This window comes from Scyliorhinus canicula, chromosome 11 (assembly GCF_902713615.1).
Source record: "Scyliorhinus canicula chromosome 11, sScyCan1.1, whole genome shotgun sequence".
Lineage (NCBI taxonomy): Eukaryota > Metazoa > Chordata > Chondrichthyes > Carcharhiniformes > Scyliorhinidae > Scyliorhinus > Scyliorhinus canicula.
The window spans coordinates 81,328,825-81,352,903 of NC_052156.1; the positions used below are offsets into that span (position 1 = coordinate 81,328,825).

The 24,079-nt window shown below is 48.1% G+C and overlaps 1 protein-coding gene across 1 annotated transcript in view; it reads left to right on the forward strand.

Moving 5' to 3' along the window:
- The first annotated feature begins 1,978 nt into the window (after nt 1-1,978).
- grip2b (glutamate receptor interacting protein 2b) overlaps nt 1,979-24,079 on the forward strand; it is a 1,006,802-nt gene continuing 984,701 nt past the window's right edge. The window contains exon 1 of the mRNA XM_038810787.1: nt 1,979-2,270. Coding sequence (XP_038666715.1) covers nt 2,216-2,270 — 55 coding nt within the window. The 5' untranslated portion in view covers nt 1,979-2,215. The remainder of the gene's footprint in view (nt 2,271-24,079) is intronic.

A 24,079-nucleotide genomic window follows, 5' to 3' on the forward strand; every position in this document is an offset into this window, starting at 1 on the left:
GGGGGGGGTGGGGGGGGGGGGGAATGCCTAGATAGGGTGCTCTTTCGAATCGCCTCCCTTCTGCTCTGCAAGTATTGTATAATTCTATGCCTAATCATCCGACTCAATAGCCTAATCTTGCTTTCCCCCATATCCCTCTCCTAATTTATGGTGATTCAGATAATGGATTGCCTTCTTGCTTTTGGTACTGAAGTGATTATGAGGGTGTTATGGGCCAGGGTTTAGAGAACCCCAAAGTGTATCATGGAGTTCACCTGACCCACAATTTGTGCTAGATTGTGGTATGGGGAGCACACAGCCCACTCTACAAGTGTGGTACAGCAGAAATGGAAAAGTATTTTCTGAAGCAAAACAATGTTTATTCTATGAACTCAAGTTAACCTTTTTAAATCATACAGTGAACATCTTAGCAACCATTGATTCAAATACAACCCCCCAAAAATACAACACTAAGTAATCCTTAAGCTGTCCTTTTAACATCCGTAAAACTTAAAAAATAACTTTTAACAGAAGCACATCTGGTTAAAGTCACTACTGAGAGCAGTTATTAGTTTTAAATCACCAAAGGATCGATTTACAGTCTTTAGATTACAGAGAGAGAGACTAACACCCCTTCTGGATGTGACTGCAGCTATCCAGCTCTGAAAACGAAACTAAAACACACCCTGCAGCAAACAACCTAAAACGGAAGTAAAAAGCTGACAGACAGCCCAGCTCCACCCACACTCTGACATCACATATAAACACCCATTTTTTAAAGGTACATTTCTTAAACACCCATTTCTTAAAGGTACTCTCACATGACAGAGGGTAAGTTGGGAAAATGGCATTGAGGATTATCTATTCGGATGAGACATGATCTCATTGAATGGTGGGGCAGACTCGATGGGCTGAATGGCCTGTTTCTGCTCCTATGTCGTATGGTCTTATGATGGCCACAGAAGGGTAACATGGCTAAACAGGTTAATTATCGGCTTGTAAATTCCTTCCAATGTGCCGGGCAGGAAAGTTTCCTGGTCAGCCATACTGCAGAAGGTAAAGGTGATCCATTTTGCCACGCATAGTCACAGACCAATCCAAAGGAAGCCCGATCGGCGCCAATACTCTCCTTAAACATGGTACCTGGAGGTGGAGGATTGTGTGCAACTGGAAATTAAATAGATCTAAAAACATAGAGTTGAGGCAGAGGAATGGGCACCAGGTCAGGTTTGAGCTCGACAACTAATTCACTTTGGGGGACAACCCTGAGACGTTTGATGGAATCTGCTTGAAGTCTTTCAATTTAGGGTGAATCCAGGCCAGGCCCAAGGTTTTTCACGTTCTCTTGCTTGACGATCAGATGGAGGCACCCACCATTTGTGTCCAGGGGCAAGTGTGCCCCTTTCAGAGGACAGTTTGGAACACACTGGGGGCGCACAGAGATACCAGAGGCATTGTTAGGGTGGGGGTACAGGGCTGTCACAGCACATGTTCCAGACAGGGCATCATAGTTAGAGATTTATTATCCACTTGACCTACTGTGGGGACTGTTCGATTCTTGCATTTAACTTGTGTCCCAAGTGGACTTATTCTAGAAGGCAGCGCTTCTAGAACCTGGACTGCTGCCGTAATCTGGGCCATTCCCAACCAGGTGCGAGAAGATCATTTTCATCTGCGTGTACAGATTAATAATGGGCCGAGTGGGATCCATCCCAGGTTAACAATGACGGTCTCAAGGGTTCATTGGGGCGCCTGATCCATCTGTGCAGGGCAAAGGGGTGGGTGGTCTTGTTGTTTGTGAACATTTCAGGTCTTTGCATGTAAGGGGGTGGGCTCTGATGTGTAGTGTGGGCAGGTGCCCCCCCCCCCCCCTCTCTCCCCTTCCTGCTTCAGGTGAGGATCCCTCTGCTCACTGGAGGAAGGGGGAAGGAGGAGGGTTTTTGTTTTGGCAGGTTGGGATCTCTGCGATCTGACCGAGTGCAGTGCCTGGTAGTCGATATCGAGGCGAGGAGAGGTGGCGGTGGTGGGGGGTGAGAGAGATAGAGATAGAGATAGATCCAGCAGCTCGCTCCGAGGGGATGCTACAGTGAACGCCGAGCCCAGCGACTGGCGCTGACTCAACAGCCGCCCCCCCTGGACTATAACAGGCGAGCAGAGAGAGAGGGGGGAGTCGCTCCTTCACGTCTTCTTCACATTCAGATCCAAATCTACCCGGAGCCGGGCAGAAGGAGCCGAGATGCCGGGCTGGAGGAAGAGCCTGACTTCGTGCCTGCAGAGAGTGCAGGATGAAGGTAGGCGAGTGCTTCTCATGTTGAATTTACAGTGGGGATGGGTCAGGCTGCAGTGAGCCCGGCTTTGTGCGGGCATTCTCTCCATCTGCATCCTGCGGGGAGAATAGCAGGTTAGCAGGCGGTGGCTTCCCGATTCTCCTCCGGATCTGGGTGCAATTTGCACCTTTATATTATGTATTATATATGTATGTGTCTGGGTTAAATTGATTGGCGATGGACCGTTCATTAAAAGTAAACAGTGGCATCTGTTTCAGTCTAAACAATTGTGAAATTATGTAGTGGTATTCGCCAGCCCGTTTAAGATATAATGTGCAAATAGCAATAAATATGTATTAACGTTTGTGCCATTGGTGTTTGTAAGAGAGCGAGAGGCTGAAATGCAGCTGGCTGCGGTGTTATTCTGGGACTGTGTTTATATTGCCACATTATAGACACGTGTGTTTCAGTTAAAGGGGTTTCGTGGCTGGGCATTGGATGGTGAATAGTTTTTTGTTTAGGAGTTTGCGTTAACCTGGTTAAAAAGTATGGCTCTTTATTTGAAATCACACTGAAGGAAGAGTGGTTCCTGCCCTGGTGTGTGGAAGGGTTCTATATGAATGGATGAATTACAGGTCAATCTGCTGAAAGTTGCCAGCAGGTCCCGGGCATTAGCTGATGTGTGTGTGTGTATTGTATATATGATGCGGTGGGGGGCGATTGCATTGAACTATGTTACTTTCTCATTATTTGCACCGAAATGAAATTTATTCCCAGTTCAAAGCCCAGTTCAAAAGTCCAATTAAGGCAACGAAAGTGTCTGATGTTCAGGATGGGTATTGAGAGTTAATTACCCTACAGCGCCGCAGCGCTGCACATCCCGCTGTTTATAGCCCTTTGACGTGTCATTTTAAACTGTAAAAGAATATACAGCAGCAAATGTTTCCATCTGTCTGGTCTGGTGAGATTTAACATTGGCAATGTGTTTTTTTACTTTAACTATGACAGTGTTTTGAAGGGGGGGGGGGGGGAGAGGAATGTTGCAGAATTTTACACCCAGCTGTTACAATCTACCCCAGATGATTCTAATGCAAATTGTGTTACCCACCCTCTCTTCATACCCTTCCCTCACTCACCATCTCTGGACCCTGGAGGCTGGTAAGTGTGAATCCTGTCAGTCTTACTCTGCACTGACCACTGGGAATGTGCAGGAACATCTTTGGGATGACCTTTGCTCTTTTCCTGGTTGGGGTGAGGGGGGTGGGCAAAACAGTTGTGATTGACTGGTTCTCGCTTTCCTGTCATGTCTAAACATGATTGGGGGCAGCTACATCAAGCTCCAGGAATGCAAACTCCAATTGTTGCTATGTGCCAAGGTTCCATCTGTCGTTGATATTGTGACGGATGGATTTAGTCACCACCACAGAAAGCGTCGATCAGTCGGACTGTGGAAAAGATCCATGCAGAAGAATGGTTTTGACCATCAAACAGTGGTCTGCGTGCAATGTCCTCAAGGCCCCACGGGAGCAGAGTTGGTGGACCATGTCAGATGGCCCCCTGCAGCAGACTGTCAACGTCATTGGGCAGAATGCCTTGCCGCCGGAACATTCATACAAGCACTAAGTCGTAGCTTGACTGGTGGTGAGAAAGGCCCTCTCCACCAGATCCTTCCTGCGCACCCAGGATCCCACTGCCTCTGCACACTGTCCTTGAGGGGTGTAATGGGGAAGAGACTTTGCTCACTTGCATCTGGAATAGGCCCTTGCAAAGTTAGTCTGGAAGGAGATGCAATGGTTTTTGTCAAGGTTCATACCGGGTAGCTCTGTGCAGCTTCATGACGAAGGACTCTGTGAGCAATGGGCTGTTGCAGTGGGACGCACATTGAGATAAACTGCGACTAGAGGTCCATCAACCAGGTGAAAGATGCTCTTTGGTCTGCCCGAAACATGCAAGGGGTTGACCACGGCTGTGTTTTGCAGACTGGCACATTCCAAGGTTCAGGAGTATGTGTTGAGGGACGCACTAAAGCTTGGAAACTTGGGGCAGCTGTCGCAAAGTCTCAATGGGGAAGAGACCTGTCTAAGGCCCTGTCATAATGCATCGAGAGGTTGGGAATTGTGTCAAATTCTTGGTTGTGTGTTTGACATAAATTTAATATTGTAACCATAACCTTCAATTTTACACGTAGTGAGGAACGTCAGAGTTTCACATACTGTATTGAAAGAAACTGATCTGTTTTACACATTAGAAAATGTCAACTTGGACTGTTTTTGTAATGTACATTTCATGAATGAAGTATATTTTTGGAAAAACATCAATGGGGGAAGTGGGGCACAATTGGGCCGTGCCATTTTCTGACTGAAACAACCTCAATTTGCTTCCTTCTATCTTTTCTCGGACCATTGTTCCTCCTCTGTGATGTGCTCAGCGATCTGAGGGAGGCTTTGATCCAGGTTTCCTCCTATCTGCTGCATCTCAGAGACACCAAGTTGACCAAAGTAGTTTCCGCAGGGTGCAGTGGGAATGGCTTCAACATTTCCAATTGCCGCTGAAAGCTACCGGCTTCATTTTGACTTTCCATAGATGGAAGAGGTGGGTGAGCTTATTACCTCATTAAATGTTCTTCTGTCATCTCCAGTATATTCTCACGGTCTCCCAATTACTAGTGGGATTTCTCCAGAGGCCTGGCATGGCATTAATAAACACTGAATACTGAGGCCCCCTCCCAAAAAAAACTACAATCATAATAGGGGTGGGTTTGTCAGCAACCTCTTAGGGGCAAGGTAAACAAAGTTCAGCCCCTAGTATAGAATCCATACAGTGCAGAAGGAGGCCATTTAGCCCATCAAGTCTGCACTGATCCCCCAAACAGCACCCTACCTAGGCCCACTTCCCCAGCCTATCCCCGCAACCCCACATAAGCCTACTCACCTTTGGACACAAAAAGGCAATTGTGCATGGCCAATCCACTTAACCGGCACATTTTTGGACTATGGGAGGAAACCGGAGCACACGGAGGAAACCTATGCAGACATGGGGAGAGGGTGCAAGCTCCACACAGACACTCGCCCAAGACCAGAATTGAACCCGGTCCCTGGAGCTGTGAGGTAGCAGTGCTAACCATTGTGCCACCATATCTGTTGGTGTTTCATGGAGCTGAGATGAGAAACACACCTCAGCTACAGGGGAATTATCAGTTTGAATCCATCTCCCATTGTCCTCACATTGACAATAGATCATTTTTGTCTCAATCAATTCCTATCAGATGAATGGAAATGCGATTCCCATAATTAATGGAACAACTCTAATGTGGAGGTGGAACACTGTTGAAATGTGTCATGTTACAGCAGCTAAAGAGGGAAGCTGAGATGCCCAATGTACGTTACCAGAAGGCTAAAAATAATGATTATTGAATGCGTAATGAGATTGGGAATATTTAATATCAAATAATATTTATAGTACAACTCCTGTCTGCCACACCTGAAAAGTTCTTCTGTCGCACTTCAAAGCAATATGTAATAAAAGACAGACTATGATTTAATAAAGGGGTCAGAATATCTGCTATCTCTGTGAGCTGAGTAACATACAAGATGACAAAGGCAGATGAGCCTGAGGGGGTTTACATCCCTATTAAATCTTTTCCTGGCCACATCTGTATGTCCTTGAGGGCCACTGGCAGGCTCCCAATCACTGGTGGGATTTCTCCGGGACTCTGGCATTGATAGATATTGAGTACCGACACACAAAAAGAAGATAGGATCACAATAGGGTCACTTCTGAATGACCTTAGAAGACACACGTATTTAAGAAAAACAGAGCTGTGGCATTGAGATAAATTAAACCCTGAACTCACCAGGTGTTTATTTAATAACAGTTAGACTCCTTCACTCAGCTGCACAAAACTCTCTAACAATACATCCTTAGATAACAGCATAGTACTTGACTTATTAAGTGCAACATGCTATTGTCAGCTTTGTTCTGTTGGAACCAAAGAATTGCTACAGTGCAGAAGGAGGCCATTCTGCCCATCAAGTCTGCACGGAACCTCTGAAAGAGCACTTTGCAGAGTGCTATCCCTGTAACCCCACAACTCCACCTTACCTGCACATCTTTTTGGACACTAAGAGGCAATTTAGCATGACCAATGTACTCAACCTGCACATCTTTAGACTGTGGGAGGAACCAGAGCACCAGGAGGAAACCCACACATGCACGGGGGGAAAGTGCAGACTCCGCAGTCACCCAAGCCCGTAATTGAACCCGGGTCCCTGGCGCTGTGAGGAAGCAGTGTTAACCACACGCCACTGTACCGCCCCAATGTTGGTAGCACTTGTGATGCTGAAGCAGAAAGGTGTGGGCTCAAGTCCCAACCTTTACGTGGAGCAAGTAACCTCAATGGGGTCCTCAGGAGGTGCTGGAGAGGCATTGTTCGATGTCCTTCTCTTTTGGGTCAAATGTTAACTGAGGTTTTGCCTGCCTGTTCATGCGAACCTAAAAGACCTCACTGTTGAAGGAAAGATCAATGCTCCCCATGTATCCTGCCAAACATTTGCCATTGCCCCGGGGAAAAGATTATATATATATTTTTTTATAAATTTAGAGTACCCAATTAATTTTTTTTCCAATTAAGGAGCAATTTAGCATGGCCAATCCACCTACCCTGCACACCTTTGGGTTGTGGGAGCGAAACCCACGCAAACATAGGGAGAATGTGCACACTCCACACGGACAGTGACCCAGAGCAGGGATCGAACCTGGGACCGCCATGAGGCACCAATGCTATCCACTGCGCCACCGTGCTGCCCAGGGAAAAGATGATATAATAAGCTTCTGTTTAAGTGCATAGATAGGCTGCTGTATTTATCTACAAGGCAACACACACTGCAGTTAGAAACCTAGGGATTCAAGGTTAAAATCATATCTGTTTTGCCCAGGACTATCTTGATGACCACTTGGTGGCATGGTGGCACAGTGTTTAGCACTGCTGCCTCACAGCGTGAGGGACCCGGGTTCAATTCTGACCTTGGGTGACTGTATGGAGTTTGCACATTCTCCCCGTGTCTGAGTGGGTTTCTTCTGAGTGCTGCAGTTTCCTCCCACGGTCCAAAGATGTGCAGGTTAGGTGAATTGGCCATGCTAAATTTGCTCCTTAGTATCCAAAGATGTCTAGGTTAGGCGGGGTTACGGGGATAGGGTGGGTGAGTGGGCCTAGGTATGTTACTCTTTCAGAGGGTCGGTGTAGAGTTGATGGGTCAAATGGCCCCTCTGCACTGTAGGGATTCCATATACTTGCCAGCTAATGATGGGAATTAATGTCTATCAATTATTCAATAACAGATCCAGAAATGAGACAAGGAAAGCGCCAGTGTTGGAGAACTCTGGGAATCGTGGGTCTCAAGGCACCCCTTCCTCCCAAGAATGCAACAGCTACCACATGTCAGGCCTTAAACTGCTCAAACCGTAGCCCAGAATATTTATTTTCAGAAAGAAACCTATCAAAATTGTATATGAATATTGGGGGGGGGGGGGGGGGTCCGTAGCATTGGGGTGGGGTCTCCGTAGGATTGGGGAGGGCTCCGTGGGATTGGGGGGGGGGGGCTCAGTACGTACAACATTTCTAGTTTGGTGGGGAGGGTGAAAGCTGATCTGGCAAGGTGGGATAGTCTCCCTCTGTCATTGGCAGGTCGGGAACAGGGGGTTATGAATGTGCTGCCGCAATTTTTCAATGCCTGCCGTTTTTCCTGCCAAAGACATTTTTTTGAGAGATTGAAGGGATCATTACCTCGTTCATCTGGGGAGGGAAGTGGCCAGAATTAAAAAGTGCTACTACAGAGAAGAAGACAGGGAGGGGGTTTGGGTCTTCCGAACCTGGTGTGTTATTACTGACGGCGAATGTGGAGAAAGTACGGAGCTGGGTCAGAGGGGTTGACTCCCAATGGGTCAGAATGGAGGAGAGTTTGGGTAGAGGGTCGTGATTAAAGGCGCTAGCGACAGCGCCGCTCCCGATGGCCCCGGGGAAATACTCAGGGAATCCGGTAGTAATAGCTTCATTTAAAATTTGGAGCCAGTTTCGACAGCACTTCGGGTTGAGGGCCGGGTCAAGGGAAATGCCGATTTGGGGGAACCATAGATTTGAGCCAGGGAAGTGGGATGGAAATTTTCAGAGATGGGAGGAGAAAGGAATTAGGACACTAAAAGATTTATTTATTGGGGGTCGTTTTGCGGGATTGGTGGAGCTGGGAGCAAAGAATGGGCTGGAGCAGGGGGAAATATTTAGATACAAGTCGGTTCGAGACTTTGCTAGAAAAGAGATACAGAGCTTCCCGGTGGAGCCGGCTTCCAGATTGCTGGAGGAGGTGCTGACAACAGGGGGACTGGAGAAGGGGGTAGTATCGGAGGTTTACGGGGCTATTTTGGCGGAGGAGAAGGCGCCGCTAGAAGGGATCAAGGCAAAGTGGTAAGAAGAGTTGGGAGAGGGTATGGAGGAGGGACTCTGGTGTGAGGTGCTCTGGAGGGTGAACGCCTCTACCTCATGTGCGAGGTTGGGGTGATACAGCTGAAGGTGTTGTATAGAGCACACCTTACAAGGGTGAGGACGAGCCGGCTCTTTGAGGGGGTAGAAGATGTGTGTGAACGTTGCGGGGGGACCCGCAAACCACGTTCATATATTTTGGTCCTATCCAAAGCTGGAGGATTACTGGAAGGAGGTGTTTAGGGTAATCTCTAAAGTGATGCACATGAAACTGGACCCGGGCCCTCTGGAGGCCATATTCAGGGTGTCGGACCAGCCGGGGGTGGAAACTGGCGCGGAGGCAGATGTTGTAGCCTTCGCCATGTTGATCGCCCGAAGGCGGATCCTGTTGGGATGGAGATCAACCTCTCCACCTTGTGCCCTGCTGGAATTCTTAACGCTTCAATAGGTCAAATTTGAACTGAGGGGAAGGATGGAGGGGTTCTACAATTCATGGGTGTTATTCATTATGCACTTTGGAGAATTGGATCACATTGAGCATTAGGGGAGTTGGGGGCTGGATGGGTTGGGGGGAGGGAGACTGTATGTGTTAATAGTGACTATGGGTGATTCCTGATTCCTTTTTGTCATTTGTTATGTGAACATGCAGGCCAATGTCTGGGGTTTGGTAGGAGGATGGGATTGTTGTTATTGATATGCGGATTGACATTACATTTGTTACTGATTATTGTTTGTTGTTGGGTGTAAATTTGGGAGAAAATATGAAAAAGGAGAATAAAAAATATTTTAAAAAAAATTGTATTTGAATATTTCCACAAGTTAGTTTTGATTTACAGCTCTTCAAACAGAGGCTGTGTTCTCTTGGCTTACTGTTCTGCATAAGGTGAAATAACTTCTCAAATGTAATCAATTAATTAAATATTTTGCAAAGTTCTGAGGACTTGAAAGCTGATATTATAAATGCCACATCTATTTTGCCGAATGTTTTCTAGACATGGCACACTCAATATCCAAATGCACCAAGACCCGGACAAAGGGCTGTTTAGCTCAGGGCTAAATCGCTGGCTTTGAAAGCAGATGAAGCAGGCCAGCAGCACAGTTCAATTCCCGTAACAGCCTCCCCAAACAGGTGCCAGAATGTGGCGACTAGGGGCTTTTCACAGTAACTTCATTGAAGCCTACTCGTGACAATAAGCAATTTTCATTTTTTACAGGCTTGGGCTGGCAAGTGGCAAATAACATTTGTGCCACACAAGCACCAGGCAATGACCATCTCCAACAAGAGAGAATATAATCATTGCTCCTTGACATTCAATGGCATTACCATTGCTGAATCCCTCACTATCAACATCCTGGGAGTTACTGAACTGGACTAGCCATATCAATACTGTCATTACAAGAGCTGGTCATGGGTAGGAATCCTGTGGAGAGTAACTCACCTCCTGACTCCCTAAAGCCTGTCCAACATCGACAAGGCACAAGTCAGGAGTGTAATGGAATAATCTCCACTTGCCTGGATGAGTGAAGCTCCAACAGTCAAGAACCTAGACACCATTCAGGACGAAGCAGTCCGCTTGACTGGCATCCCATTCACAAACATTTACTCCCTCCACCATTGAGAAACATTGGCAGCCATGTGTACCATCTACAAGATGTACTGCAGGAATTCACCAAGACTGTAGATAGCACCATCAAAATCATGAAGGAAAAGGGGAGCAGACACAAGGGAACATTACCACTTGCAAGATCCCCTCTAAGCCATTCGCCACCCTGACTTGGAAATATATCGCTGTTCCTTCACTGTTGCTGGGGCAAAATCCTGGCACTCCCTCCCAAACAGTACGGTGGGTACAGCTACACCGCATGGACTGCAGTGGTTCAAGAAGGCAGCTTACCACCACTTTCTCAAGGGCGATTAAGAATGGGCAATAAATGCTGGTCTTGCCAACGAAGCCCGCATCCCATGAATACATTTAAAAAAAACACCATTAATGCCCTTTGGGCAGCCAGGTTTGGCAAATAAATGCTGCCTCGCTGGGGTCAGTAACATACTACGGACAAATTATTTTGATAAAGGGAAGAAAGCTAGTCATTGGGAACTTGAAAAGACATGCTCGTTAGGTAAATTGAACTATGCTACAGGAAGCGTGTAAAACTTGCATTTAGATTTTGCCTTTTTTCTCTTGGACATCCCTCAGCATTTTGGCTTCATCTCAGAAGTAGCCCATTGGCTGCAATTAGTCCAGAAAGATCTAATGACTGAATGAAAATATAACGGGCTGGATTCTCCATTATTGAGACTATGTCCCCACGTTGGAGTCAAAACAGTGGAGTTTTACTCCTGATAATCCTGGAAAAAAGTGAAACTAATTCATATAGGCCTGCAGGGGGCTAGCATGGACCCGGAGTAAATCCCGCAGCTTTTGCTGCAGATACGGGCTGCCCCCGCACCTCCAGGTCAGAGGCCGCGCATGTGCAAGCTGGCGGCCTTCAGTGGCCGCACCGTGCTCCATGACGGACTCGGTGTGTGGCGCTGGACCCGAAAAAGAGACCCTCCGATCGGCCACGCGCCCGACCCTCAAACCCCACACAATCATTCCACCACGGCCTCCCATCATCCCGCCCCGACCAGGGCTACGCGAGTATCCTGACTGGCAATAGCTGGTTAGTCTACGCCGCCGGGAACTCGGCTGGTTGGGGGCGCAGGATGGCGGAGCGGGACTCTGGCAATGGCCCCTGGCAGTGCGGTGTACTCCCTGGTGAGGCTGTTTTTCGCTGAACCGGCACCGGTCCCGATTACGGCGTCAAACTGGATTCTCTGTCCCGGTGCCGGCAGCGATTTCGGTGTCGGGGTGTGGAGAATTCCAGCCCAACCTGTTTTCACGCATGTTGGAGATTTCTCTTCTGATTTGATTTGTAGCATGGAGTCTCTTGTGTTCACCTCCAGTTTAAAAATCTACCCACTTGACGAACAGAGAGTCGGGAGGAAGGCTCCACACAGAATCAACACCCCAGATTTTCCTTCTCTTATTTTTTAATTCGAGTGGTTGGTAATGAGGCTACTTTTATTGTGCTTTGTATAGCAACAACTTGCTCATTAAACATTTATAATAGATTTTCGTTTTGGCAATTAATTTGTGTCACAGCAGAATTCCTGCCTCTGGGAAGACCCTTTCCGCTTTAGTCCGCAGAAAACAACACGGTCTGTCTGTGCTGGTATTTATCCTTCCCATAAGTCCCCTCCCATTCCATCTACCCTGACTCAGCCTTCCAGCAGATCGTTCTACTCCCTGTTCTCTCATGTACTTGTCTAGTCTCCCTCTGAAAGCTTCGTGCCACAGTCACTTTCTGGGGGAGTGACAAATTCCACATTCTAACCACTCAGGTTTCTCATTATTTCCCTATTGGATTTACTAGGGACTAACTTCTATTTATGGGCCGTCCTTTTGGATTCTCCCTCAAGTGGAAACATTCTCCCACATCTACCCTGCTCAACACACTGATAATTTTGAATCCCTATCAAGCCTTTTTTGGGAAAAAGAACCTCTTACCTGTTCTGCCTTCCTGTTTACCTTCCAAAGTGCAACACCTAATGTTCATCGATGTTAATCGTATGAAGAGAGATTGAACAGTTCAGGCCAATACTCTCTAGAGTTTAGAAGAATGAGGGGAGATCAAATTAAGCTATACAAAATGATAATAGATATGGGTAAAGTAGACGTGGGGCATTCTAGAACAAGAGGTCATAGCCTTAAGATAAGAGGTAACAAAATTAAAACAGAATTGAGGAGAACCTACTTCTTAACCAAAGGTTTGCGAATCTGTGGAATTTGCTACCCCGAGTGAGGTGGAGCTAGGATAGTGAGTAAATTTAAGGAGGAGTTCGACAGATCTTTAATTGGTAATGGGTTGAAGGGTTATGGAGAATGGGCAGGACAGTGGAGTTAAGGCCAGGATTAGATCAGCCATTATTGAATGGCAGAGCAGACTTGATGGGCCAAATGGCCTCATTCTGCTCCAATATCTTATGAACTGATAAAGTTCATTAAATGCTGAGTCTGTAAGTTTTCTAATGGCCTCTTGTGTGAGAGCCATAGAGTCATAGAGATCTGCAGCACAGAAAAGGTCCTTTGGCCTATCCGGTCTGCGCCGATTCTTCCTGTGCATGAATTATGCACCCAGTTTAATCCAAAATACAGCTATTTGCAGCACCCGCTATTACCTGACTGTCTCTCCATGCTCCTTTTGAAATAAAGAGCAAGGCAGGCTTACTCTTGTCTTTTCAACAGAGGTGGAGGGAGACAGCTCAGTTGTCAATGCAGGAATAATGGAATGTGTGCGGTTCAATTCCCGTACCGGCCTCCCTGAACAGGTGCCGTGTGGTGAACGTATTATGGTAATCATTCACTACTGTACTACATTGTACCACGCTGTTGCCCATGTGGGCTCCACCTATGGACCATTGTACTGTACTACACTGATTGTATCATGTTGGTGCCCTTGTGGGCTCCGCCCCTTTGAGAGGAGGTATAAAGAGCAACTGCCCTGTAGGCGGCTCACATTGCAGAGCAGTCGCAGGCAGGCACTGTTCTAGTTGATTAAAGCCACTGTTCACTTCAACTCTCTGTCTCGTGCGAATTGATGGTCGCATCACGCCGGAATGTGGCGACTAGGGGCTTTTCACAGAAACTTCATTGAAGCCTACTTGTGGCAATAAGCAATTATTATTATTATTATTTTAAAAATCAGTAACAGATATGTCAATCCCCATATCAGTAACAACGATCCCATCCTGTCACCAAACCCCAAACATTATCCCGCATGTCCACACAAACAAATGACTAAAAGGAATTAGGGATCTCCCATAGTCGCCATTAACACACACAGCCCCCCTCCCCCCAACCCTCCCACCCACACGCCCCAACTAATGTTCGATGTTATCCAGTCCTTGAAAGTGCATAATGAATAATGCCCATGAATTGTAGAACCCCTCCATCCTTCCCCTCAGTTCAAACTTAACCTTCTCAAGAGTCAAGAATTCCAACAGGTCTCCCTGCCACGCCAGGGCACAGGTTGGAGAGGTTGCTCTCTAACCTATCAGGATCCTCAGGCGATCAACGATGTATCAGCCCCAACCTCGCTCACGAGGTGGAGGCATTTACTCTCCGGAGCACCTCACACCAGAACCCCTCCTCCATATCCTCTCCCAACTCTTCCTCCCACTTTGCTTTGATCCCTTCTAGCGGCGCCTTCTCCTCTTCCAAAATAGCTCCGTAAACCGCTGACACTACCCCCTTCTCCAGTCCCCCTGTTGTCAGCACCTCCTCCAGCAATGTAGAGGCTGGCTCCACCGGGAAGCTCTGTATCTCCTTTCTGGCAAAATCTCGAACCTGCATGTATCTGAACATTTCCCCCTGCTCCAGCCCATACTTCGCTTCCAGCTCCCTCAATCCTACAAACCGACCCCTAAGAAACAAATCTTTTAGTGTCCTAATCCCCTCCTCCTCCCATTTCCGAAAATTTCCATCCCACCTCCCTGGCTCAAATCTGTGGTTCCCCCGAATCGGCATTTCCCTTGACCCTGCCCCCAACCCGAAGTGTTGGCGAAACTGCCTCCAGATTTTCAATGAAGCTATTATGACCGGACTCCCTGAGTATTTCCCCGGGGCTATCGGGAGCGGTACTGTTGCTCGTGCTTTCAGTCCCGACCCCCTGCACAAACTCTCCTCCATTCTGACCCACTGGGAATCAACCCCTCTGACCCAGCCCCGCACCTTCTCCACATTTGTCGCCCAGTAGTAATACATCAGGTTCGTATTATTGTTATTATTATTTAAAATCGGTTTGAAATGAAATTTTTTAAGCCAACTGTACTTTGTTCGCACCTGCTTTGCCATGGGATGAAGTAAACAAATTAGTCTTTTCTAAAAACACTTATATGAAGTATTATGGAGATACTGAAACATTTGCTGCGAAAGGGAGTTACACAGAATTGGGTTTGTGTACTCTGCCACGGTGGGCTGTGTTGTGTAATCGAGGTTGTTCGCTGAGTATCATCTGATGGTTTTGTGCTTTAGGTTACCACACTTTGCTGTGTTACTTATGTGCTTCTAAAATTTGAATCATTTGTCAAATCAAACATTTTCAGTGCAGTTGTGGTATTCGGTCGTTTTCTTTTTGGATAGGAATGGGGTATTCAGTCAGTTTTGGTGGGGCTGGGGTTGGAGTATTTGGCCAGTTTTAGTGGGGTTTGGGTTGGGCTACTCAATCAGTTTTGGGGGTTAGGATATTTGGCCAGTTTGGGGTGGGGTTGGGGTATCCAGTCAGTTTTGGGGAGGATCAGGGTTGGGGTATTCTGTCTGTCTCGGGGTCAGGGTTGGAGTGTTTGGTCAGTTTTTGTGGACCGGGCTTGGGGTATTCCGTTAGTTTTGGTGGATCGGGCTTGGGGTAATCGGTCAGTTTTGGGGGTCAGGGCTGGGGTATTCAGTCGGTTTTGGTGGGAGTCGGGGCACTCGATCAGTTTTGGGGGGGCTTGGGTTGGGGTATTCGGTCAGTTTTGGGGGTCGGGGTTGGGGTATTCGGTTTGTTCTGGTGGGATTCAGGTTACTCGGTCAGTTTTGGGGGGGGTTGGCGTTGGAGTATTCGGTCATTTTGGAGGTCAGGGTTGGCGTAATTGGTCAGTTTTGGGGAAGTTGGGGTACTCGTTCAGATTTGGGGTTTTTAAGGGGTTGGGTATTCGGTCAATTTTAGGAGGTTAGGGCATTGGGTCAGCTTTGGGAGTTCAGGGTTAGGGTGCTCGGTCAGTTTTCATGGAATCAGGGTTGTTGTATTCTGTCGGTTTTGGGGGTTAGGGTATTTGGTCAGTTTTGGGGGTTAGGGTATTTGGTCAGTTTTGGGGGTTAGGGTATTCAGTCAGTTTTGGGGGTTAGGGTATTCGGTCAGTTTTGGGGGTTAGGGTATTTGGTCAGTTTTGGGGGTTAGGGTATTTGGTCAGTTTTGGGGGTTAGGGTATTTGGTCAGTTTTGGGGGTTAGGGTATTCAGTCAGTTTTGGGGGTTGGGGTATTCGGTCAGTTTTGGGGGTTAGGGTATTCAGTCAGTTTTGGGGGTTGGGGTATTCGGTCAGTTTTGGGGGTTAGGGTATTCGGTCAGTTTTGGGGGTGAGGGTATTCAGTCAGTTTTGGGGGTTGGGGTATTCGGTCAGTTTTGGGGGTGAGGGTATTCAGTCAGTTTTGGGGGTTGGGGTATTCAGTCAGTTTTGGGGGTTAGGGTATTCGGTCAGTTTTGGAAGTTGGGTATTTGGTCAGTTTTTTTAAAATAAATTTAGAGTACCCAATTCATTTTTTCCAATTAAGGGGCAATTTAGCATGTTCAATCCACCTACCCTGCACATCTTTGGGTTGTAGGGGTGAAACCCACGCAGTCACGGGGAGAATGTGCAAACTCCACACGAACAGTGACCCAGAGCCGGGATCGAACCTGGGACCTCGGCGCCGTGAGGCTGCAGTGCTACCACTGCGCCATCGTGTTGCCCATTTGGTCAGTTTTGAGGGTTAGGGTATTCGGTCAGTTTTGGGGGTGAGGGTATTCGGTCAGTTTTGGGGGTGAGGGTATTCGGTCAGTTTTGGGGGTGAGGGTATTCAGTCAGTTTTGGGGGTCAGGGTATTCGGACAGTTTTGGGAGGTTGGGTATTTGGTCAGTTTTGGGGGTTGGGGTATTCAGTCCGTTTTGGGGGTTGGGTATTCGGTCAGTTTTGGGGGTGAGGGTATTCAGTCAGTTTTGGGGGTCAGGGTATTTGGTCAGTTTTGGGGGTTAGGGTATTCAGTCAGTTTTGGGGGTTAGGGTATTTGGTCAGTTTTGGGGGTTAGGGTATTCAGTCAGTTTTGGGGGTTGGGGTATTCGGTCAGTTTTGGGGGTTGGGGTATTCGGTCAGTTTTGGGGGTTAGGGTATATGGTCAGTTTTGGGGGGTTGGGGTATTCGGTCAGTTTTGGGGGTGAGGGTATTCGGTCAGTTTTGGGGGTTGGGGTATTCGGTCAGTTTTGGGGGTTGGGGTATTCGGTCAGTTTTGGGGGTTAGGGTATTCGGTCAGTTTTGGGGGTTAGGGTATTTGGTCAGTTTTGGGGGTTACGGTATTCAGTCAGTTTTGGGGGTTGGGGTATTCGGTCAGTTTTGGGGGTTGGGGTATTCGGTCAGTTTTGGGGGTTGGGGTATTCGGTCAGTTTTGGGGGGTTAGGGTATTTGATCAGTTTTGGGGGTGAGGGTATTCAGTCAATTTTGGAGGTTAGGTATTTGTTCAGTTTTGGGGGTTAGGGTATTCAGTCAGTTTTGGGGGGTTGGGGTATTCAGTCAGTTTTGGAGGTTAGGATATTCGGTCAGTTTTGGGGGTGAGGGTATTCAGTCAGTTTTGGGGGGTTGGGGTATTCAGTCAGTTTTGGGGGTTCGGGTATTCAGTCAGTTTTGGGGGTTCGGGTATTCAGTCAGTTTTGGGGGGTTAGGATATTCGGTCAGTTTTGGGGGTGAGGGTATTCAGTCAGTTTTGGGGGGTTGGGGTATTCAGTCAGTTTTGGGGGGTTGGGGTATTCAGTCAGTTTTGGGGGGTTGGGGTATTCAGTCAGTTTTGGGGGGTTGGGGTATTCAGTCAGTTTTGGAGGTTCGGGTATTCAGTCAGTTTTGGGGGTTCGGGTATTCGGTCAGTTTTGGGGGTTGGGTTATTCAGTCAGTTTTGGGGGTGAGGGTATATGGTCAGTTTTGGGGGTTGGGTTATTCAGTCAGTTTTGGGGGTGAGGGTATATGGTCAGTTTTGGGGGTTAGGGTATTCAGTCAGTTTTGGGGGTTGGGTATATGGTCAGTTGTGGGGGGTTGGGGTATTCAGTCAGTTTTGGGGGGTTGGGGTAGTCAGTCAGATTGGGGGGTTGGGTATATGGTCAGTTTTGGGGGGTTGGGGTATTCAGTCAGTTTTGGGGGGTTGGGGTATTCAGTCAGTTTTGGGGGTTGGGTATATGGTCAGTTTTGGGGGGTTGGGGTATTCAGTCAGTTTTGGAGGTTAGGGTATTTGGTCAGTTTTGGGGGTGAGGGTATTCAGTCAGTTTTGGGGGTTGGGTTATTCAGTCAGTTTTGGGGGTGAGGGTATTCGGTCAGTTTTGGGGGTTGGGTTATTCAGTCAGTTTTGGGGGTTGGGGTATTCAGTCAGTTTTGGGGGTTGGGGTATTCAGTCAGTTTTGGGGGTTGGGTATTCGGTCAGTTTTGGGGGTTAGGGTATTCAGTCAGTTTTGGGGGGTTGGGGTATTTGGTCAGTTTTGGGGTGAGGGTAAATGGTCAGTTTTGGGGGTTAGGGTATTTGGTCAGTTTTGGGGTGAGGGTAAATGGTCAGCTTTGGGGGTTAGGGTATTTGGTCAGTTTTGGGGGTTGGGGTGTTCAGTCATTTTGGGGGTTGGGGTATTCGGTCAGTTTTGGGGGTTGGGGTATTCGGTCAGTTTTGGGGGTTAGGGTATTCAGTCAGTTTTGGGGGTGAGGGTATTTGATCAGTTTTGGGGGGTTGGGGTATTTGGTCAGTTTTGGGGGTTAGGGTATTCAGTCAGTTTTGGGGGGTTGGGGTATTCAGTCAGTTTTGGGGGGTTGGGGTATTCGGTCAGTTTTGGGGGGTTGGGGTATTCAGTCAGTTTTGGGGGTTGGGGTATTCAGTCAGTTTTGGGGGTTGGGGTATTCAGTCAGTTTTGGGGGGTTGGGTATTCGGTCAGTTTTGGGGGTTGGGGTATTCAGTCAGTTTTGGGGGTTGGGTATTCGGTCAGTTTTGGGGGTTCGGGTATTCAGTCAGTTTTGGGATTTGGGTTATTCAGTCAGTTTTGGGGGGTTGGGGTATTCAGTCAGTTTTGGGGGTTGGGTTATTCAGTCAGTTTTGGGGGTGAGGGTATTTGATCAGTTTTGGGGGGTTGGGGTATTTGGTCAGTTTTGGGGTGAGGGTATTCAGTCAGTTTTGGGGGGTTGGGGTATTCAGTCAGTTTTGGGGGTTGGGTATTCGGTCAGTTTTGGGGGTTAGGGTATTCAGTCAGTTTTGGGGGTCAGGGTATTTGGTCAGTTTTGGGGTGAGGGTAAATGGTCAGTTTTGGGGGTTAGGGTATTTGGTCAGTTTTGGGGGTTGGGGTGTTCAGTCATTTTGGGGGTTGGGGTATTCGGTCAGTTTTGGGGGTTGGGGTATTCGGTCAGTTTTGGGGGTTAGGGTATTCAGTCAGTTTTGGGGGTGAGGGTATTTGATCAGTTTTGGGGGTTGGGGTATTCGGTCAGTTTTGGGGGTTAGGGTATTCAGTCAGTTTTGGGGGTTAGGGTATTTGATCAGTTTTGGGGGGTTGGGGTATTTGGTCAGTTTTGGGGTGAGGGTAAATGGTCAGTTTTGGGGGTTGGGTTATTCAGTCAGTTTTGGGGGTTGGGGTATTCGGTCAGTTTTGGGGGGTTAGGGTATTTGATCAGTTTTGGGGGGTTGGGGTATTCAGTCAGTTTTGGGGGTGAGGGTATTCAGTCAATTTTGGGGGTTAGGGTATTTGGTCAGTTTTGGGGTTAGGGTATTTGATCAGTTTTGGGGGGTTGGGGTATTCGGTCAGTTTTGTGGGTTAGGGTATTCAGTCATTTTGGGGGTTGGGGTATTCGGTCAGTTTTGGGGGTTGGGGTATTCGGTCAGTTTTGGGGGTTAGGGTATTCAGTCAGTTTTGGGCGGGTTGGGTTATTCAGTCAATTTTGGGGGTTGGGGTATTTGGTCAGTTTTGGGGGTTGGGGTATTCGGTCAGTTTTGGGGGTTCGGGTATTTGATCAGTTTTGGGGGTTGGGATATTCAGTCAGTTTTGGGGGTGAGGGTATATGGTCAGTTTTGGCGGTTGGGTATTCAGTCAGTTTTGGGGGTGAGGGTATTCGGTCAGTTTTGGGGGTTGGGGTATTCGGTCAGTTTTGGGGGTGAGGGTATTCGGTCAGTTTTGGGGGTTGGGGTATTCGGTCAGTTTTGGGGGTTAGGGTATTCAGTCAGTTTTGGGGGTTGGGGTATTCAGTCAGTTTTGGGGGTTAGGATATTTGGTCAGTTTTGGGGTTAGGGTATTTGATCAGTTTTGGGGGTTGGGGTATTCAGTCAGTTTTGGGGGTGAGGGTATTCGGTCAGTTTTGGGGGTTGGGGTATATGGTCAGTTTTGGGGGGTTGGGGTATTCGGTCAGTTTTGGGGGTGAGGGTATTCGGTCAGTTTTGGGGGTTGGGGTATTCGGTCAGTTTTGGGGGTTGGGGTATTCGGTCAGTTTTGGGGGTTAGGGTATTCGGTCAGTTTTGGGGGTTAGGGTATTTGGTCAGTTTTGGGGGTTAGGGTATTCAGTCAGTTTTGGGGGTTGGGGTATTCGGTCAGTTTTGGGGGTTGGGGTATTCGGTCAGTTTTGGGGGTTGGGGTATTCGGTCAGTTTTGGGGGGTTAGGGTATTTGATCAGTTTTGGGGGTGAGGGTATTCAGTCAATTTTGGAGGTTAGGTATTTGTTCAGTTTTGGGGGTTAGGGTATTCAGTCAGTTTTGGGGGTTGGGATATTCAGTCAGTTTTGGGGGGTTGGGGTATTCAGTCAGTTTTGGAGGTTAGGATATTCGGTCAGTTTTGGGGGTGAGGGTATTCAGTCAGTTTTGGGGGGTTGGGGTATTCAGTCAGTTTTGGGGGTTCGGGTATTCAGTCAGTTTTGGGGGTTCGGGTATTCAGTCAGTTTTGGGGGGTTAGGATATTCGGTCAGTTTTGGGGGTTCGGGTATTCAGTCAGTTTTGGGGGTTGGGGTATTCAGTCAGTTTTGGGGGGTTGGGGTATTCAGTCAGTTTTGGAGGTTCGGGTATTCAGTCAGTTTTGGGGGTTCGGGTATTCGGTCAGTTTTGGGGGTTGGGTTATTCAGTCAGTTTTGGGGGTGAGGGTATATGGTCAGTTTTGGGGGTTGGGTTATTCAGTCAGTTTTGGGTGTTCGGGTATTTGTTCAGTTTTGGGGGTTAGGGTATTCAGTCAGTTTTGGGGGGTTGGGGTATTCAGTCAGTTTTGGAGGTTAGGATATTCGGTCAGTTTTGGGGGTGAGTGTATTCAGTCAGTTTTGGGGGGTTGGGGTATTCAGTCAGTTTTGGGGGTTCGGGTATTCAGTCAGTTTTGGGGGTTCGGGTATTCAGTCAGTTTTGGGGGGTTAGGATATTCGGTCAGTTTTGGGGGTGAGGGTATTCAGTCAGTTTTGGGGGGTTGGGGTATTCAGTCAGTTTTGGGGGGTTGGGGTATTCAGTCAGTTTTGGGGGGTTGGGGTATTCAGTCAGTTTTGGGGGGTTGGGGTATTCAGTCAGTTTTGGAGGTTCGGGTATTCAGTCAGTTTTGGGGGTTCGGGTATTCGGTCAGTTTTGGGGGTTGGGTTATTCAGTCAGTTTTGGGGGTGAGGGTATATGGTCAGTTTTGGGGGTTGGGTTATTCAGTCAGTTTTGGGGGTGAGGGTATATGGTCAGTTTTGGGGGTTAGGGTATTCAGTCAGTTTTGGGGGTTGGGTATATGGTCAGTTGTGGGGGGTTGGGGTATTCAGTCAGTTTTGGGGGGTTGGGGTAGTCAGTCAGATTGGGGGGTTGGGTATATGGTCAGTTTTGGGGGGTTGGGGTATTCAGTCAGTTTTGGGGGGTTGGGGTATTCAGTCAGTTTTGGGGGTTGGGTATATGGTCAGTTTTGGGGGGTTGGGGTATTCAGTCAGTTTTGGAGGTTAGGGTATTTGGTCAGTTTTGGGGGTGAGGGTATTCAGTCAGTTTTGGGGGTTGGGTTATTCAGTCAGTTTTGGGGGTGAGGGTATTCGGTCAGTTTTGGGGGTTGGGTTATTCAGTCAGTTTTGGGGGTTGGGGTATTCAGTCAGTTTTGGGGGTTGGGGTATTCAGTCAGTTTTGGGGGTTGGGTATTCGGTCAGTTTTGGGGGTTAGGGTATTCAGTCAGTTTTGGGGGGTTGGGGTATTTGGTCAGTTTTGGGGTGAGGGTAAATGGTCAGTTTTGGGGGTTAGGGTATTTGGTCAGTTTTGGGGTGAGGGTAAATGGTCAGCTTTGGGGGTTAGGGTATTTGGTCAGTTTTGGGGGTTGGGGTGTTCAGTCATTTTGGGGGTTGGGGTATTCGGTCAGTTTTGGGGGTTGGGGTATTCGGTCAGTTTTGGGGGTTAGGGTATTCAGTCAGTCTTGGGGGTGAGGGTATTTGATCAGTTTTGGGGGGTTGGGGTATTTGGTCAGTTTTGGGGGTTAGGGTATTCAGTCAGTTTTGGGGGGTTGGGGTATTCAGTCAGTTTTGGGGGGTTGGGGTATTCGGTCAGTTTTGGGGGGTTGGGGTATTCAGTCAGTTTTGGGGGTTGGGGTATTCAGTCAGTTTTGGGGGTTGGGGTATTCAGTCAGTTTTGGGGGGTTGGGTATTCGGTCAGGTTTGGGGGTTGGGGTATTCAGTCAGTTTTGGGGGTTGGGTATTCGGTCAGTTTTGGGGGTTCGGGTATTCAGTCAGTTTTGGGGGTTGGGTTATTCAGTCAGTTTTGGGGGGTTGGGGTATTCAGTCAGTTTTGGGGGTTGGGTTATTCAGTCAGTTTTGGGGGTGAGGGTATTTGATCAGTTTTGGGGGGTTGGGGTATTTGGTCAGTTTTGGGGTGAGGGTATTCAGTCAGTTTTGGGGGGTTGGGGTATTCAGTCAGTTTTGGGGGTTGGGTATTCGGTCAGTTTTGGGGGTTAGGGTATTCAGTCAGTTTTGGGGGTCAGGGTATTTGGTCAGTTTTGGGGTGAGGGTAAATGGTCAGTTTTGGGGGTTAGGGTATTTGGTCAGTTTTGGGGGTTGGGGTGTTCAGTCATTTTGGGGGTTGGGGTATTCGGTCAGTTTTGGGGGTTGGGGTATTCGGTCAGTTTTGGGGGTTAGGGTATTCAGTCAGTTTTGGGGGTGAGGGTATTTGATCAGTTTTGGGGGGTTGGGGTATTCGGTCAGTTTTGGGGGTTAGGGTATTCAGTCAGTTTTGGGGGTTAGGGTATTTGATCAGTTTTGGGGGGTTGGGGTATTTGGTCAGTTTTGGGGTGAGGGTAAATGGTCAGTTTTGGGGGTTGGGTTATTCAGTCAGTTTTGGGGGTTGGGGTATTCGGTCAGTTTTGGGGGGTTAGGGTATTTGATCAGTTTTGGGGGGTTGGGGTATTCAGTCAGTTTTGGGGGTGAGGGTATTCAGTCAATTTTGGGGGTTAGGGTATTTGGTCAGTTTTGGGGTTAGGGTATTTGATCAGTTTTGGGGGGTTGGGGTATTCGGTCAGTTTTGTGGGTTAGGGTATTCAGTCATTTTGGGGGTTGGGGTATTCGGTCAGTTTTGGGGGTTGGGGTATTCGGTCAGTTTTGGGGGTTAGGGTATTCAGTCAGTTTTGGGCGGGTTGGGTTATTCAGTCAATTTTGGGGGTTGGGGTATTTGGTCAGTTTTGGGGGTTGGGGTATTCGGTCAGTTTTGGGGGTTCGGGTATTTGATCAGTTTTGGGGGTTGGGATATTCAGTCAGTTTTGGGGGTGAGGGTATATGGTCAGTTTTGGCGGTTGGGTATTCAGTCAGTTTTGGGGGTGAGGGTATTCGGTCAGTTTTGGGGGTTGGGGTATTCGGTCAGTTTTGGGGGTGAGGGTATTCGGTCAGTTTTGGGGGTTGGGGTATTCGGTCAGTTTTGGGGGTTAGGGTATTCAGTCAGTTTTGGGGGTTGGGGTATTCAGTCAGTTTTGGGGGTTAGGATATTTGGTCAGTTTTGGGGTTAGGGTATTTGATCAGTTTTGGGGGTTGGGGTATTCAGTCAGTTTTGGGGGTGAGGGTATTCGGTCAGTTTTGGGGGTTGGGGTATATGGTCAGTTTTGGGGGGTTGGGGTATTCGGTCAGTTTTGGGGGTGAGGGTATTCGGTCAGTTTTGGGGGTTGGGGTATTCGGTCAGTTTTGGGGGTTGGGGTATTCGGTCAGTTTTGGGGGTTAGGGTATTCGGTCAGTTTTGGGGGTTAGGGTATTTGGTCAGTTTTGGGGGTTAGGGTATTCAGTCAGTTTTGGGGGTTGGGGTATTCGGTCAGTTTTGGGGGTTGGGGTATTCGGTCAGTTTTGGGGGTTGGGGTATTCGGTCAGTTTTGGGGGGTTAGGGTATTTGATCAGTTTTGGGGGTGAGGGTATTCAGTCAATTTTGGAGGTTAGGTATTTGTTCAGTTTTGGGGGTTAGGGTATTCAGTCAGTTTTGGGGGGTTGGGATATTCAGTCAGTTTTGGGGGGGGTTGGGTGGTATTCAGTCAGTTTTGGAGGGTTAGGTATTCAGGTCAGTTTTGGGGTTCGGTGAGGGTATCAGTCAGTTTTGGGGGGTTGGGGTTTCACGTCAGTTTTGGGGG